At 40.5% G+C, this 14,176-nt stretch overlaps 1 protein-coding gene across 3 annotated transcripts in view; it reads left to right on the top strand.

Moving 5' to 3' along the window:
• RORA (RAR related orphan receptor A) overlaps positions 1 to 14,176 on the top strand; it is a 711,297-nt gene that overhangs the window by 680,144 nt on the left and 16,977 nt on the right. For all 3 annotated transcript variants that reach the window (XM_035708680.2, XM_025472618.3, XM_025472619.3), the window contains 2 exons: positions 5,615 to 5,756; positions 8,939 to 9,334. In XM_035708680.2, the coding sequence (XP_035564573.1) occupies positions 5,615 to 5,756; positions 8,939 to 9,334 (538 nt within the window). The remainder of the gene's footprint in view (positions 1 to 5,614; positions 5,757 to 8,938; positions 9,335 to 14,176) is intronic.

The raw sequence follows: 14,176 nt of genomic DNA, 5'->3' as shown, positions 1-14,176 counted from the left end.
TTGCAGTAACTGCATGTTGGTATGCTGCCACTAGGTGGTGGTAGTGTGCCGCAGTCACACCAAGTTCTGCCACCAGGAAATTCATCATGGCGGCCCTCTGCTGGAGCCCACCAGGCTCACAGTGGCACATCTGCATGTATTTTGACATCCATAAAAAGTGAACTTTTACGAAAGCCGAAGAAATAATTCATTAGCTCATCTTTTGGCAATAAAACTCCAAAATTGTGAACTTATCAGTAGTTTCTCTCTTCTTTATACATACCTCTTCAGTTCCACCCCAAAACTCCATGGACTGGCCTGTGCAGTCCCGGCTCTCTGTATGGCCTCAATCACCCCACCCCCTAGCACTTGTGCCTGAGCTCACTCATCTCTCACTGAGACCTTTTCCAGGATTGCTCCCCAGTCAGTAAAGATCCTGCTTCTATTTATGAGCATGTTTCTACCTTTAGGTGGGAAGATACCTACCATATCTTCTACCTTTCTTCCTCATCCTTCTTGCTTCTCTAATCCTCCTCCCTCTTACGTGTTCATAAGCTTTAAATATTTTTCAGTTTAACTTCCCAAATCCTTAAGCCCCTGAGAAATCCCCAAGAATGCTGAAATGAAAAGAACAAAAGGAAGGAAGGAAGGAGGAGGGGGGAGAGAGAGAGATAGAAAAAGAAAGAAAGAAAGAAAGAAAGAAAAGAAAGAAAGAAAGAAAGAAAGAAAGAAAGAAAGAAAGAAAGAAAGAAAGAAAGAAAAAGAAGAAAGAGAAAGAAAGAAAAGAAAAAGAAAGAAAAGGAAAGAAAAAGAAGAAAAGAAAAGAAAAGAAAAGAAAAGAAAAGAAAAGAAGAGAAAAGAAAAGAAAAGACCAAGTCCTCATTATGTCTGAAATGCCAAGTTCAGGGTTTATCTGAGTCACACAGGCTTACCCTCTTCCTCCCTTCGTAGCTCTCACCTTATAACCCTACATGACCCATCCAATATGGTATGTGATAGCTCTCTTTTGGGCATGATTCTGTTGCCTCAGCCCAAAAGCAAGATCTCTTCTCTGGCTCCCTGCCACTCCCAGAACTTTAAGGAGGCATTTGCTCAACTGACTCAGTGTAGAATAAATGGCTTTGTGAAGAGCAAGGTGTGTCTATTTGCTCACCCACTTTCCCCCAAACCCTTCAAAGCTGAGACATCTAAAGAAGTATAGTTCTTTTCCAAGTTGTTAGCTTGGAACCTAGACATTAGTTCCAGCCTCAGTGCTCAAAGCATATGTGGAATGCTTCCCATGAAGCCTTGCAATTTATGGCATAATTAGACATCTTTAATGATAGAGGTCTTTAATGACTCAGTGTCCTTGAAGTAAGTTTGTTGTTGTTATTGTTTTATTTGCTTTCCAAATGAGCCAAAATAATTTAGAAATAAGTAAGGTAAATAAAAAGAGACATAATCCTCTGGTCAGAGATGAGGGAAAATTGTGACATCACGAGACTGGTTTTCTCATGTGACGCTCCCCCACATTAGGAGGTGGCTGTAGAAGAGGAAACTGTAAAATGCCTGGGCAGTGGCCTTTAGCCTGTTAAAAGGGCTCACCTGAAGGAAAACAGCAATTTCAGAGTAGATCAGTCTTGCTACTTTATTCATTCCTGTTTCTTTGCCTAATTTAATGGTTGCCCTCTATGAGAACAACCAAGTGGGAATCCTTTTGACACGCAAGGGCAGCAGAAAAATAAAAAGGATAAAAGTGTGAGTCCTGGAATTAAGCCACAGGAATTCATATCCTGCCTTTACCTCATGCCAGAGGTGGGGCTCTGAGAAAGTCGTTGTACCTAAAACCAAGGAAATGATAGTGCCTTCCTCATACTGCCCTTGTCAAAATTAAGTGATGTCATCCACATAAAGCACAGGGTACCTAGCACATAATAAGCACTGTTTTAATGATAACTGGGATTTGTTTTAATCAGGTAGGTAAGATATAGACACAAAAATGTCATGAAGGAAGAATATTTTATACTCATGGGTCCCTAGAAACAGGGGGTACAGCATGGTGTGCAGGAGGAGCCACAGTGGGAAACACCCAGGTCAGGAGGACGTAGAAGGAACAAGGGGAAAATATGGACAACAGCTTTTGTTGTGATTTCCTGTAGGAAGGTATGGACAAAGAGGGTAAGCAGGTTTAAGATTGGCTAGTTCTAGCCAGCTCTGGAGGCTAAGGGATGCCCTAGTTGTCTCTTACCTGGTCCTGGGATAAAATGGGCAGGACAGTAGTGGCCCAGAGTATGAGAACCTTACAGAGGAGGTGGTTGGGTATACAGGCTCTGGATTGGTTGGTTTGCCTATGAAAAGTGTGCTCCCAGGCACGTTATCTGTGATCTCTAGGAATTAGCTAGCCCTGGGAAATGTAATATCTCCTAGGTCACAAAGCCCCAAGACATCAAAGCATCAAAAATATGGAATAAAAATATATGTCATTATCATCATCATCATCATCATCATGCCTTCTCAGCATTCCCTGGTAGCAGAACAAACTGATGGTTTTATATGGCTTCTTTGCCAGCATTCTGGAACTTACTAGTGATGGTTGATGTTAATTGGAGTTTAATAAGTAGGAACTAAAAAGCAGCATGCCTTTTGTTAATGACCCAACCATTACTCAAGAGCTGTATCTAGTTCTGGATTTCAAAGTGGAAAAACCAGAGAGGATTCTGAGAAGAAATACTTTATGGGGTGAAAGAACCTGAAAGGAAAGGTGATAGATGCTGTGATTTGGTCTACAGGTAAGGTATTGGGAGATAGCATGGCAGTCTACAAGTACCGCTTCCCTTCAAATAAAAAGAGATCATTTAGACGTTCTCCATATTTGCTGATCATAGAACAAAATGGAGCAGGTTCATTGTGAAGCAAGCAAAATTCAGCCTTAACTAAAGGCGAAGCAAATAATTCCTGACCATAGGCACCTGTAGGAATAGCAAACACAGAGGGTCTCAATGGTGGTAGAGCCTCAAGAAAGAAATAGATAACCTTTCAGCTTTGACAGAGAAGATGTATCTCAGACAAATTGACAGGTGACCTCTTAGTATCTCTAAGGATTATCTGCCTCTGTTACCATCTATATTTTCTTGAATTCTCTCCATTAAACTCCAAGGAAAGCTTTATTTCTTCTCACTTCCTTTTCACAGAGGGAAAAAACACAAAACAAACAAAAAAGCCCACAGCTTTAGGTATTTTGAGAAAAGTGAGATTGCTTCACAGAAGAGGCCAGACTTGATATAAAGGAGATTCAAAGCACATCAGACAGCCGGTCTGAGACCCCAGGTCCCCAGCCCTACTTATGTTTAGGCTAGTGAGTAGTTTGGCAGACAGCCAAAAGTAGGTGATAGGTCAGTGCCTTGCCCCTCCTGTTCTAGGTTGGTTTTCAAAACAAAGATATGGGTACTGAGGTTATATCCATCATAGCCATTGACTTAATCCACAGTCACTGACCCAACACAAAAGAAAGCAGATGTACTACATTGCTCCTCCCAAGTAGTTCACATACCTTTTCACCAACATATTGTAGAAAAATCAGAAAGCACAGATAAACAGGAATGTGTTTATTTTTATCACGTTTTTATGTCAATAATTACATTTCTGAAATACCATTTTTACTGGTTTCCGAATGTATAGACCCAATATGACTCTTGTAATTCACTAATGTAGGACATTTAGCATCTTTCTAAATTGTCTTTATATTACAGACAGTGCTTAAGATGAACATCCTTGTAGACAAGTCTTTATACCATTCTTAATATTCTTTTAAAATATATTCCCTAAAGGATAATTAACAATATCTGATTCAGTAAACAGACATATTTTTAAGGATTTTGATACAACTGCCACGTTGATCTCCAGGAAAATCTTTTGGTGAAGGGGCGCCTGGGTGACTCAGTTGGTTAAGTGCTGCCTTTGGCTCAGGTCATGATCCCAGGGTCCTGGGTGGAGCCCTGAATCGGATCCCCTACTCAACAGGGAGTCTGCTTCTCCTTCTGCCCCTGCCCCTGCTCTCACATGCATGCGCTCTTGCTCTGTCTCAAACAAATAAATAAAATCTTTAAAAAAAAAATTTGTGTGTGAAAAAGTACCTTTGTCAAGTGTGCCTTCCATTCTGTCAATTCTTCAGGATATTACCTCTCCCTTCTCCACTAGTGTCCCCTTTATTGGGATCATGTCTCTTTATCATTAAGGATTTGAAGATAATGCTCTTTTGTGCCCATCATGGCTCTGTGTCATGGAAAGGACTCTGGTTACCTTCCTTTTCTTCAATACCTCCCTAGTTTGCAAAACCACTAAGAGATGAGTCATTAATAAAAAAGACAACCAGCCCCCCATATGCTTAGAAATTAATAAATGAGCTTCTAAATAACATATTAAGGAAGAAATGTATTGAAAATTAGAACATATTAAATGAATGGTAATGCTAAAATACTACATAGCAAAATTTGTGGGTTACTTCTAAAAGATAACCAAAAGGAAAATGTGTAGCTTTAGGAAAAGAACACTGAAAATTAATGATGTATTAAGGATCCAGCTCAAGAAGTTAGCAAGAATGAAGGAACGAATAAGTGAATGAATAAATGAAATCCTTGAGGACAGTAGCTCCTTAGGCATCTTTGCAAACCTTCTTATTTCCAAAATAGTGCTTAACAAGTAAATGGAGGGACGGGCTCCACCTGGGTGGCAGCCAGTTAAGCATCAGACTCCTGGTTTCAGCTCAGGTCATGATCTCATGGGTCCTGAGATCAAGCCCTACTAGGGCTCTGCACTCATCAAGGAGTCTGCTTAAGATTATCTCTCCCTTTCCCTCTGCCCCTTCCACCCATGTGCACATGCTCTCTCTCTCTCTCTCTCTCTCACTCGCTCTGACTCTCTCTCTCTCTCATTCTCTCTCTCAAATAATAAATCTTAAAAAAAAAAAAAAAAACAAGTAAGTAGAATCGATGAGCATCAGATTGGATTTGTTAAATAAAGGCCATGACTCTGAACACATGGTATTTCCAAAGTCTCAGGGGTTGAGGAGTATTTCCATTCTGATTTATATGCCAAGATAATCCATCCAAGTGTCATTTAAGTTCTTGGAGCAGGAGATTCTGTCTTAGGGAATGCAAGATGCCTGGAATGTGGTGGAGTTAAACGCACTAGAAGAGATAACCCAAGGTAGCAGGATTACAGCCACCATGAGTTACACTAAGGCAGCATTGTCCTTATCTCTGGACATCCCAGAGAAGAGTTTTATGTTTATTCCACTAAAAATATTTTGGAGATAAAGGTTAAAGATAAGTGCATTTGTACCAATCCATCAAGCAGATGGTTTTTGGTCATCAGAAGTCAAGAACAGGGCCTGATGCTGTGCCTTTCACATAGGCAGCCATCTGTTGGAGTTCAAGAAAGTTTTTCATGTGTAAGGGACAGAGGATTAGGCTCTAGAGACCAATTTTACCCAAGAAAAAGTAGTGACTTTAATGTCATTAACGGTCTCCTGGATGATCTGCTATAACTTTAATTCTCCATTAAACATTTATGCAGCTCAGTGCTTAGTATACTGCCTTTAGTATCATATGGCTCAAACTGACACTAACCTGTTTTATATTTTATAACTGAATCACAGGGCTTTTTCAGGAGAAGTCAGCAAAGCAATGCCACCTACTCCTGTCCTCGTCAGAAGAACTGTTTGATTGATCGAACCAGTAGAAACCGCTGCCAACACTGTCGATTACAGAAATGCCTTGCCGTAGGGATGTCTCGAGATGGTGAGCACTCAGTTTGAGTTGTACAGTAGCGTGGGCTTGGGAAGGAGCCTTTTGAGACTTGGACCCAGATCTGCCCCTCCCCACCCCACCCTACCTCCTCTGGAGGCTTTGCAGATTCCACAACAGCTACTTCCTCCTCCATAAGGCATTGGAGTCAGCTGGGGGTGAGGGTGGCATGGAGAAGGAGCATCTGTGTGGTCAGAACACCTTTGGATTTTTGACATTCAAGACATTACAGGTTAATAAGTTGATTGATGGTACATGTCATCTGAGGGCCTTAATAAATATACCTCTTACAGGCATTTTCCCCAGTAAGAAATACAAGCCAGAGCTAATTGTTAAGGCTAATTGTTAGTGCTTTACAGTAATTAGTAAAGCTTATTGGCAGTTGGAATGAATTAGCTTTTATGTTAACTGAATATTTTGAATCACTCAAAGTCCTATATTTGGGGGGGTTTAAATTTTTAAATTAAGTTTTTTAAATTTTAATTCCAGTGTAGTTAACATACAGTGTAATATTAATTTCAGGTGTACAATATGATGATTTAACATTTCCATATACTCCTTAATCCCTCATCAGCTATTTCACCCGGCCTCCAGACTCCCTCCCCCCTGGTATGCTTTATTTTAAAAGAGTATCCTCAGTTAAAGTTATTTCTTTTTCCAACAAGAACATTTTTTACTTAGGGCATATTTCAGAATACATGCTTCTATAGGATATATGTAAGATATTCCATCCAAGAAAAATAGAATACACGTTTTCTTTAAGTACATAAGGAACAATCCCCTGGCTAAGTCACATAAAAAAGAGACATAACAAATATTATAAATTTAAGAAGACCGAAATCACAGCATGTATATTTTCCAACCACAATGGTACAAAACGAAAGATCAACAATAAAACAAAGCTGGAAAATCTACAATGTAAATATTTAATACATAAAAACTATACAACACACTACTCCACAAGCAGTGGACCAAATAAGAAATCAAACAGCAAATCCAAATATGTCTCAAAACAAAAGGACAAGTCATGTATTTGTACCTACAGAATGTGTGAAAATAGTGCAAAGCATGGCTCAATGACAAATGTTCTTTTCCTTAAAAGAAGCTATTTTAAGAAATAGAGGCCATCTATCATTCATTTGCAAAACATTTCAAGATCTTCCTGGAAAACTATCTTAAGTGCACTGAATAATCAACACCAGATTTCAAGACAGTTATTCTTATACAAGGAAACTGGGCAGAAAGTATAGCGGGTACATTTTAGGGACTTTTACGAATATACAGGCTGGCTGGCTCTCCTAAGAGATCCCCTTGAAAGAAATATCTCTTCCAATGGAATTTCAGCCTGTGGAAATATTTCAGAAGGCTGGGCAGGCATTCCAAAAGCCTGTCTTCCCCATAATCAGATGTTCTTGGGGCCTGCAGACCAGCCCAGGCACGAGTTGTGATGTACGTCAGTAGTGGTGCACAGGATGGCCACTTAAAATAGGTATGAACAAAAATAAAGTTTGGGGCATTGGGAAGATGCAAGTCACGGAACTTAAATACTCAGAAATTCCGGTGATATGCAGCTCTGCAGATTTCATCTTTCTGTGGCACTACACTCACAAAGCCAGGTATATCTCTTGTAAACTTGTAAGCCAGGATCACAAATTGCATGTGCATTTTCTCAACAACTGATCCTTTCATTTCACTTACAGGATAGTATAATTACTCTTGTTAATGTTAAGGCAAAAGTTAAAAAACAATTCAGAGTCACAGCAAAATGAGTTTCACTTATGGTTATTAATCCCTCTGGGTATTCTGGAGTATTCTTAATAAAAAAACAAAAGGTATCCCTTCAGTATGCCTCTTGGAGATTTTGCACAGAAGTGGCCACACATATGTTATGGGCTTGATGCGAATACTGGGGCTCATACAATGACAGGCCTGGAACCCAGAGATCAGAGCAGCCTGATTGCTGCCTAACCAGCCCCAGGTTTGTTTCCAGCCATGGAAACTGGAAATTGACCAGACTCCCAGCCATTTGTTCCCTCTGTGTAAAGGGACAGCACGTCATCCTTGGCAGGAAACAAATCTATCAGCTGACCCAGGTGGTTGGTTGGTCCTGGTTCCCAACTTCACTTCCATCTATCTTGCCTCCTGCCCCTAGATTCATAGAATTATAATGATGGTCAAATGGATGAATTCATCTACCTAGTCAGCTATAAATGTAACCATAATCAATTAGGAGAATTTAGTCCCTCCAGTAGAGGCTTCATCTGCTTACACAGAATTGGGTTGAGAAAAATGGGCTAGTGGGAGAGTTGAGGAAATCAAAAGGAAATCAAAAGGTTCTTTTGTCAATTATCTGGTGTTTTAGGAAAGATCATTTGGGATTCTGAGTGAACTGGAAAGTTAGTACACTCCCTGTTCTACTCTAAATATGGGGATACATCACAAGGAGAAACACTGCAAACACAAATTTGCCCAACAGGGATCTTACACAATGTTTGCCCTTCCAAAAATTCTGATAACTCTTTTTACTTGAGGGTAAAGCAGAAAGTCACTTAAAGGTGGGCCCAAGGGTTCCACGGGGATCACTGTGACTCAGAGGAAGGGAGGGAGCTTCTGAGGTCAGGTAGACTCAGATATAATTGAGGAAATTGCAAAGGGGCCTCATCCAGTCTCAGCAGTTGAGGTCTCGGCAAAGCCCCAGATTCGGCTGCTTGACTGGGAAGAAACGAATGAATGAGTGAAATGAATGAAAGGTGAGGTTTGGCTGCTTGTGCCTCGATGTACCCCTGTGAGTCTGCATCCCTGCACGTCGGTCTGAACCCTGGGAAGAGAAAGAGGTGGTCTAGGCAAGTGGCATGGGCAGAGAATGAACAAGCCCATTAAGTCATACATCAGTGGTTCCCACTGAGCTTAGGGTTATGTGACAGCAGGAAAACATAAGTGGTCATTGCCCTTCCTCCAGTCCTCGGTCTGTTTCTGAAACTTAGCTCCTCTGGGCTGTGGAGCAAGCCTGTGTGGGGTGTGGGACCATTTTCACCTCTGGACCACGTCCTTATTTTGCAGTGATGTAGTTTTTGATTGAGATTATCTGAGACTTAAAAGGAGCCCCTAAAGCATGCTGGAGAGAATAATAAAGAAAAGCATATTGTATATGGTATGGTCTGGCTTTTCTCTTCCAGCTGTAAAATTTGGCCGAATGTCAAAAAAGCAAAGAGACAGCTTGTACGCAGAAGTACAAAAGCACCGGATGCAGCAGCAGCAGCGAGATCACCAACAGCAGCCGGGAGAGGCCGAGCCGCTGACTCCCACCTACAACATCTCGGCCAACGGGCTCACCGAGCTTCACGAGGACCTCAGCAACTACATCGACGGGCACACCCCCGAGGGCAGCAAGGCGGACTCCGCCGTCAGCAGCTTCTACCTGGACATACAGCCTTCCCCAGACCAGTCAGGTCTTGATATCAATGGAATCAAACCAGAACCAATATGTGACTACACACCAGCATCAGGCTTCTTTCCCTACTGTTCTTTCACCAACGGAGAGACTTCCCCAACTGTGTCCATGGCAGAATTAGGTAAAGGCCTCCTTGTGTCCATTGCAATGCTTTACTCGTGCCCTTTCAAGTAAATGGAATATGTTTGACTACCTTCTAATGAGTTATGTTATTAAAATGGTGCTAGAAGAACAGTTCACCTTGACTATTTGGGCCACTTCAAAGTTCCACCCTGCCCCCTGGCTTGTGGTTGTCCACTGCTTCCCATCACATATCCAAAATATACATTGACCTGTTAATAGCACAGATGGGCAGAGTGAACTTGAAGCCGTCTTTAAATTCCACAGAAACTGTAAACTCAGGGAATGGCCCCATTGGCTTCGTTCATTATTTCCTTTCGTTATATTCCAGATGTTGCTTTACATCTAAAGTTGTAAAACTGGCAGCCCACACACTGTGCTCGTCCATATGCATTTTTTTGACCAGCGCAGGACTTTTTAAAAAGTTTCAAATTGGTTGCTAAAATTTTAAGCCTAGACAATCCTGCCTCAGAGTTCAGATTTTCAGCTTCTTGTGAGAGGGGAGAAAATGATCTAGTTTTGCTGAACCAGCATTTGTGATTGGCCACAACTAATTGGTACCAGTTCGGCCCTAACACCTTTATATGTTTTCCTATTTGATATCACTCCCCAGCTCCTGTAGGCATCGAGGTTTTGCAACCCTGATGTATTCTATGAATGTTAAAGGGAAATTGACTTCATTTGCCAAAATGGTTTGGTGATGGATATTGGTGATAAAACTGATATATTTCATAGAAAACTCACCATGTAAAAACAAATAGACCAACAAGCAAATTTGTCATCTCCTCATTCCCGTGTGACATTGTTGCTTTTTGGGAGATGTGACCTAGAAATGTTGATAACACAGACACCGGAGGACTTGCCATTTCGAGGAAGTTGTGTTAACAACCCCTGTTATAGTATTTCATCGATTTTCAGGTGCAACGCTATTCTTAGAGAAACTTTGATAAGAAACTTTGTGGTTTTAGAATCTGATGTGCTCCTCCCTGTGATTCCTCACACAAAGTCCTTTGGGATATTTCAATTAGTTGCTGTGGAGGTGACTAACTTAACACGAGGAGAGAATGAAGACTTCAGATGGAAAAGAACCAGCAGGTTCTGACTTGAGCACAGACATCCTTAGTTCACAGAAATAACGGTTGTGTTCTTTAGATGGTTTCTCCACCTCTGTACCCCATAAAACATTTTTAAGTGAAATTTATATTTCCAGTAAAATCTTTCTCCAAATAGAACAAATTGAATGTTCTTTACGGTTTTTACACAAGCACCTCTTTATGGGTCTAAATTTAAATCCTCAAGAGCAGGGACATTTTAAGCTAGGTCTTTAACCACTGAACAGCATTAAAGGTGTATTGCAGCTCTTTTGATTAACAGAGGAACCTCTGAACTAGAAGCCAAGCTGAGCAGAGGTAGGTTTGATATTTTTTTCTTGAACTAGAACAAAAACCTTCCGTTTTTTGTCGTGAAATCTTGGTTGGCTGAGACTTAAGCAGAACTGTAATGAAAGTAAAATTTTCAGAAATGAATAAGGATTTGATTGAAAGCTGACATGATATCATGAAAAATGACCTGGCTCACTTTCAGTTTGCTTCTACCTTATCATAAATACTAGTCAATCTGTCCTGTTTGCTTGTCAAACAGTCAGCCCTAAAATAAATCCATAGGATTTCGCCAAAGCATCGCCCTTAAATATGACACTTTGGCTAAACACACACTAATACCTGAGGGGCACCAGAAATGACAAAGCAAGTGACCCCTGTGTCCCCTCATCAGTGTCCTCTTCCACAGCTGTCACCTTCCACTGCAGCCTGGGAGCCCCGTGCCCTCGTATGTGTTCCATGCTCTCTTAAATTAGGGGCTTTTCACATGCATTCTGGCATTTTTTTTCCAGGATAAGTAAAATTAATTCATCACTAGGATTAGTCCCAAACCAAAAACTAAATTAAGAATTTGCTGGAAAAGAATATAATTGGGTTCTGATCTCCTTTCCCATTTACATGTACAAAATAGTTGGAAGAATTGAGTAACATAGAAGTGGACAAAGACTTCGGTTTTCTTTCTTCAAAACTATCTGGGGTTCCTTGATATTTCCTTTGGGGCCTTAAGTCCTGCTATCTTTTTTTCTTTAATTCCAGTATAGTTAACATACAGTGTTTTATTAGATTCAGATGTACAATATAGTGATTCCAGTCTTACTACCTTTTCAACTAACAACCTTGACTTCATTGTAGTCAGATTTTAGACAAATGAAACCAATTATATAGTTCAAAAATGAATTGGAAAGTGACATATCCTAACCTCAGCTGTATCTTTCAATAATGGTATGTACAATCCATTATTTTTAGTGGAAATATATCTGCATTCCTGGCTAGGATATTTTGTCCTTGATATACAATTAGTACCTGAATTATACATTCCAGATAAACAACCTTGTTTCACTAAAAAAAAAAAAAAAAAAAAAAGGCAAACTGCACATGTCACTATAATTGATGACTAAAGCAAAAGAGACAAAGCACTAGTCAAGAAGTCAGCTTATATGTTTTGTGTTACTAGTTTTGCTATAGGTTGTACAACCCAGTATAAGTCTGCTAGCTGCAGTTTCCCTACTCATAGAATATAAAGATTAAGAGCACAGACTGGCACCAAACTGTGTGTATTTGAATCACTTGCCAGCTATGATACCTTGGAAAAGTCACTTAACCTCACTTGGTTTCATCATCTGTAAAAGGGAGATAATACCGGCACCTTCCTCCTAGGATTGTTATGAAGATTAAAAAATATATATATTCAGAATATATGTGTATAGATAAGTTAGATGGAGCTAGCACATAGTAAATGCTATTCACCATTATCATCATTATTAATGGTGTTATTATCTATAAACTGAGGAAAAGTTGGACCAGATGATGTCTAAATGAAAATCTATGGCTAACTCAGAAGTCAGCATTTTCCATATGAAGTTCTTAGACCTTAGCTGTGTTGAAGAAACACAGCTGAGGGTGAGAAGGTGAACTGACTTGCCCGTCACAAAGTGAGTTATCTGCTGAGCCCAGACCAGAAACCAGGTCTCCTAACTCCTAGTTCCACAGTATTTCACTATTCCAGAGTGTTTCTCTGAGAGACCACACTAACTTAACTTTTACTCAGTCTGACCATATTGTCCTTTGCTGAAATGGAGATTTAAAAATAGTAAAGTGTCTGAAATCTTAAACTTGCCAAATCAACTGTGAATCGTAATCAAATGCAGTTGGTGAGAATGCAGCCACTGCCCTCTACTGGTTCAATGTGTACATTACGCCATTCCTTGTCCGGCTTCGGAATGCTGGGCCTGGATAGGTAGGGATGGGTGGAAACAATTTTTAGGATGAAGTGAAGCAAGATGCTGACCTATTAATTGGAAAAGAAGCATGATCTGGAAGGGAATACTATGAGCCTCTTCCCATTCATCACCTCATAGGATCCCCAGCTTCCCTGGCAAGCACTTCATCTTCATTTTTTTCTCATATCTGAGAGATTTGGCTCACTGTTTACACATTTATTTTTTTGTTTCTAACTCCTCGTTGTTTTTGTCTTTACTCCCCTCTTCTCTTCACAAGCATCAATGATCCTAAGTCACATAACTTACTGGCTTCTCCCTCTTTTGGTGGCTCACTGTTTCTTTCTCCCCTTGAATTTTTTTCTTCTGTTTATGTTTTATTTTCATGGTATTTATTTATGTTGTGTTCATGTCTGTGTTGCCAAATAGAGCTGTTAAGATTTATTGTATTCCAGTGTCTCTAGGGAGATTCTAGTTTCAAGCTTCATTTTGGTGGTGAACTCACTCTATTTTTACACAAACAAGTCTGATGCTGTTTGCTAAGAGCACTAACACATTTCCACAGACCCTCTTATTCATGTTGCCAAGTTTTCATTCAGCACCTTCCTTTTAAATGGCTTTCCTGTTATATAACCAAGACCCTGGCAAGAGATCACTCTTGGACATGGTTTCATATTCATAGAATCTTGTCAGTCCCTTTAAATGCTTCCATTGCCCTTCCCTTCCGTAACGTTTATGACCAACCTACTTCAGGCTCGTAGTCCCTCAGGTGTGGCCAGCAGCAGCCTTTCACTGCTGCCTTGGGCTCCAGTCTCTGCTCCAGTTCACCGGTCATGACACCAATCATGACACTCCCTCAACGTGTCAGCTTCCCCTTGAGAATTCCACTGACTCCTTTTGTTAAGCGGGTCCAAACCCTTAATCCTAATATTTGAAATTCTCCAGAATGTGGACCTTAACCTACTCACGTTTCTGTTTTGATACTATCACTTTATTGCATCTGCCTGTCCTCTGTAAAGGCCATCATTTTCTCCTTCATCTGTCATCCCTTGAATGTGGAACCAGCTCACCTCTTCACACTGCTGGCCTCTGCCTGCCAAGGCCTCCCCTGCCTTCAGGGTCCACTCCAGGTGGTCCTCTCCTGCCAAGAAGCATCCTCTAACTCTTTTCATCTCTCCCTTCCATGAGAGGACCTCTCTTTCCTCTCTGTTTCTTTTTCTCTCTTTTTTTCTCTTCTGATATAATCCAACCTGATGCTTTATTGTCTAAGATCTTGAGTTGTCCTTTGTCGGCATGTCCATACATGTTCACCAGATTATGAGTTCCTAGAGAAACTTCTTTGGCATCTGTTTCTTTTAATATCCTCAAACTACTTACTCTCCAGTACAAGAAGAACAAATGTTTATAAAAAATTTTAAAAAGAACAAATGTTTATGTAGTGCATACTATGTAATCCTCCCTGCTCTGAGTGTTGAACTCACTTAATTCTCACAAGCCCTGTGAAGTAGGTACTGTTTTCCTCACTTA

This window comes from Canis lupus, chromosome 30 (genome assembly GCF_003254725.2).
Source record: "Canis lupus dingo isolate Sandy chromosome 30, ASM325472v2, whole genome shotgun sequence".
In the NCBI taxonomy this organism is placed as follows: Eukaryota; Metazoa; Chordata; class Mammalia; order Carnivora; family Canidae; genus Canis; species Canis lupus.
The sequence above is the reverse complement of the archived record's forward strand: the minus strand, read 5'-3'. Positions and strand labels throughout refer to the sequence as shown.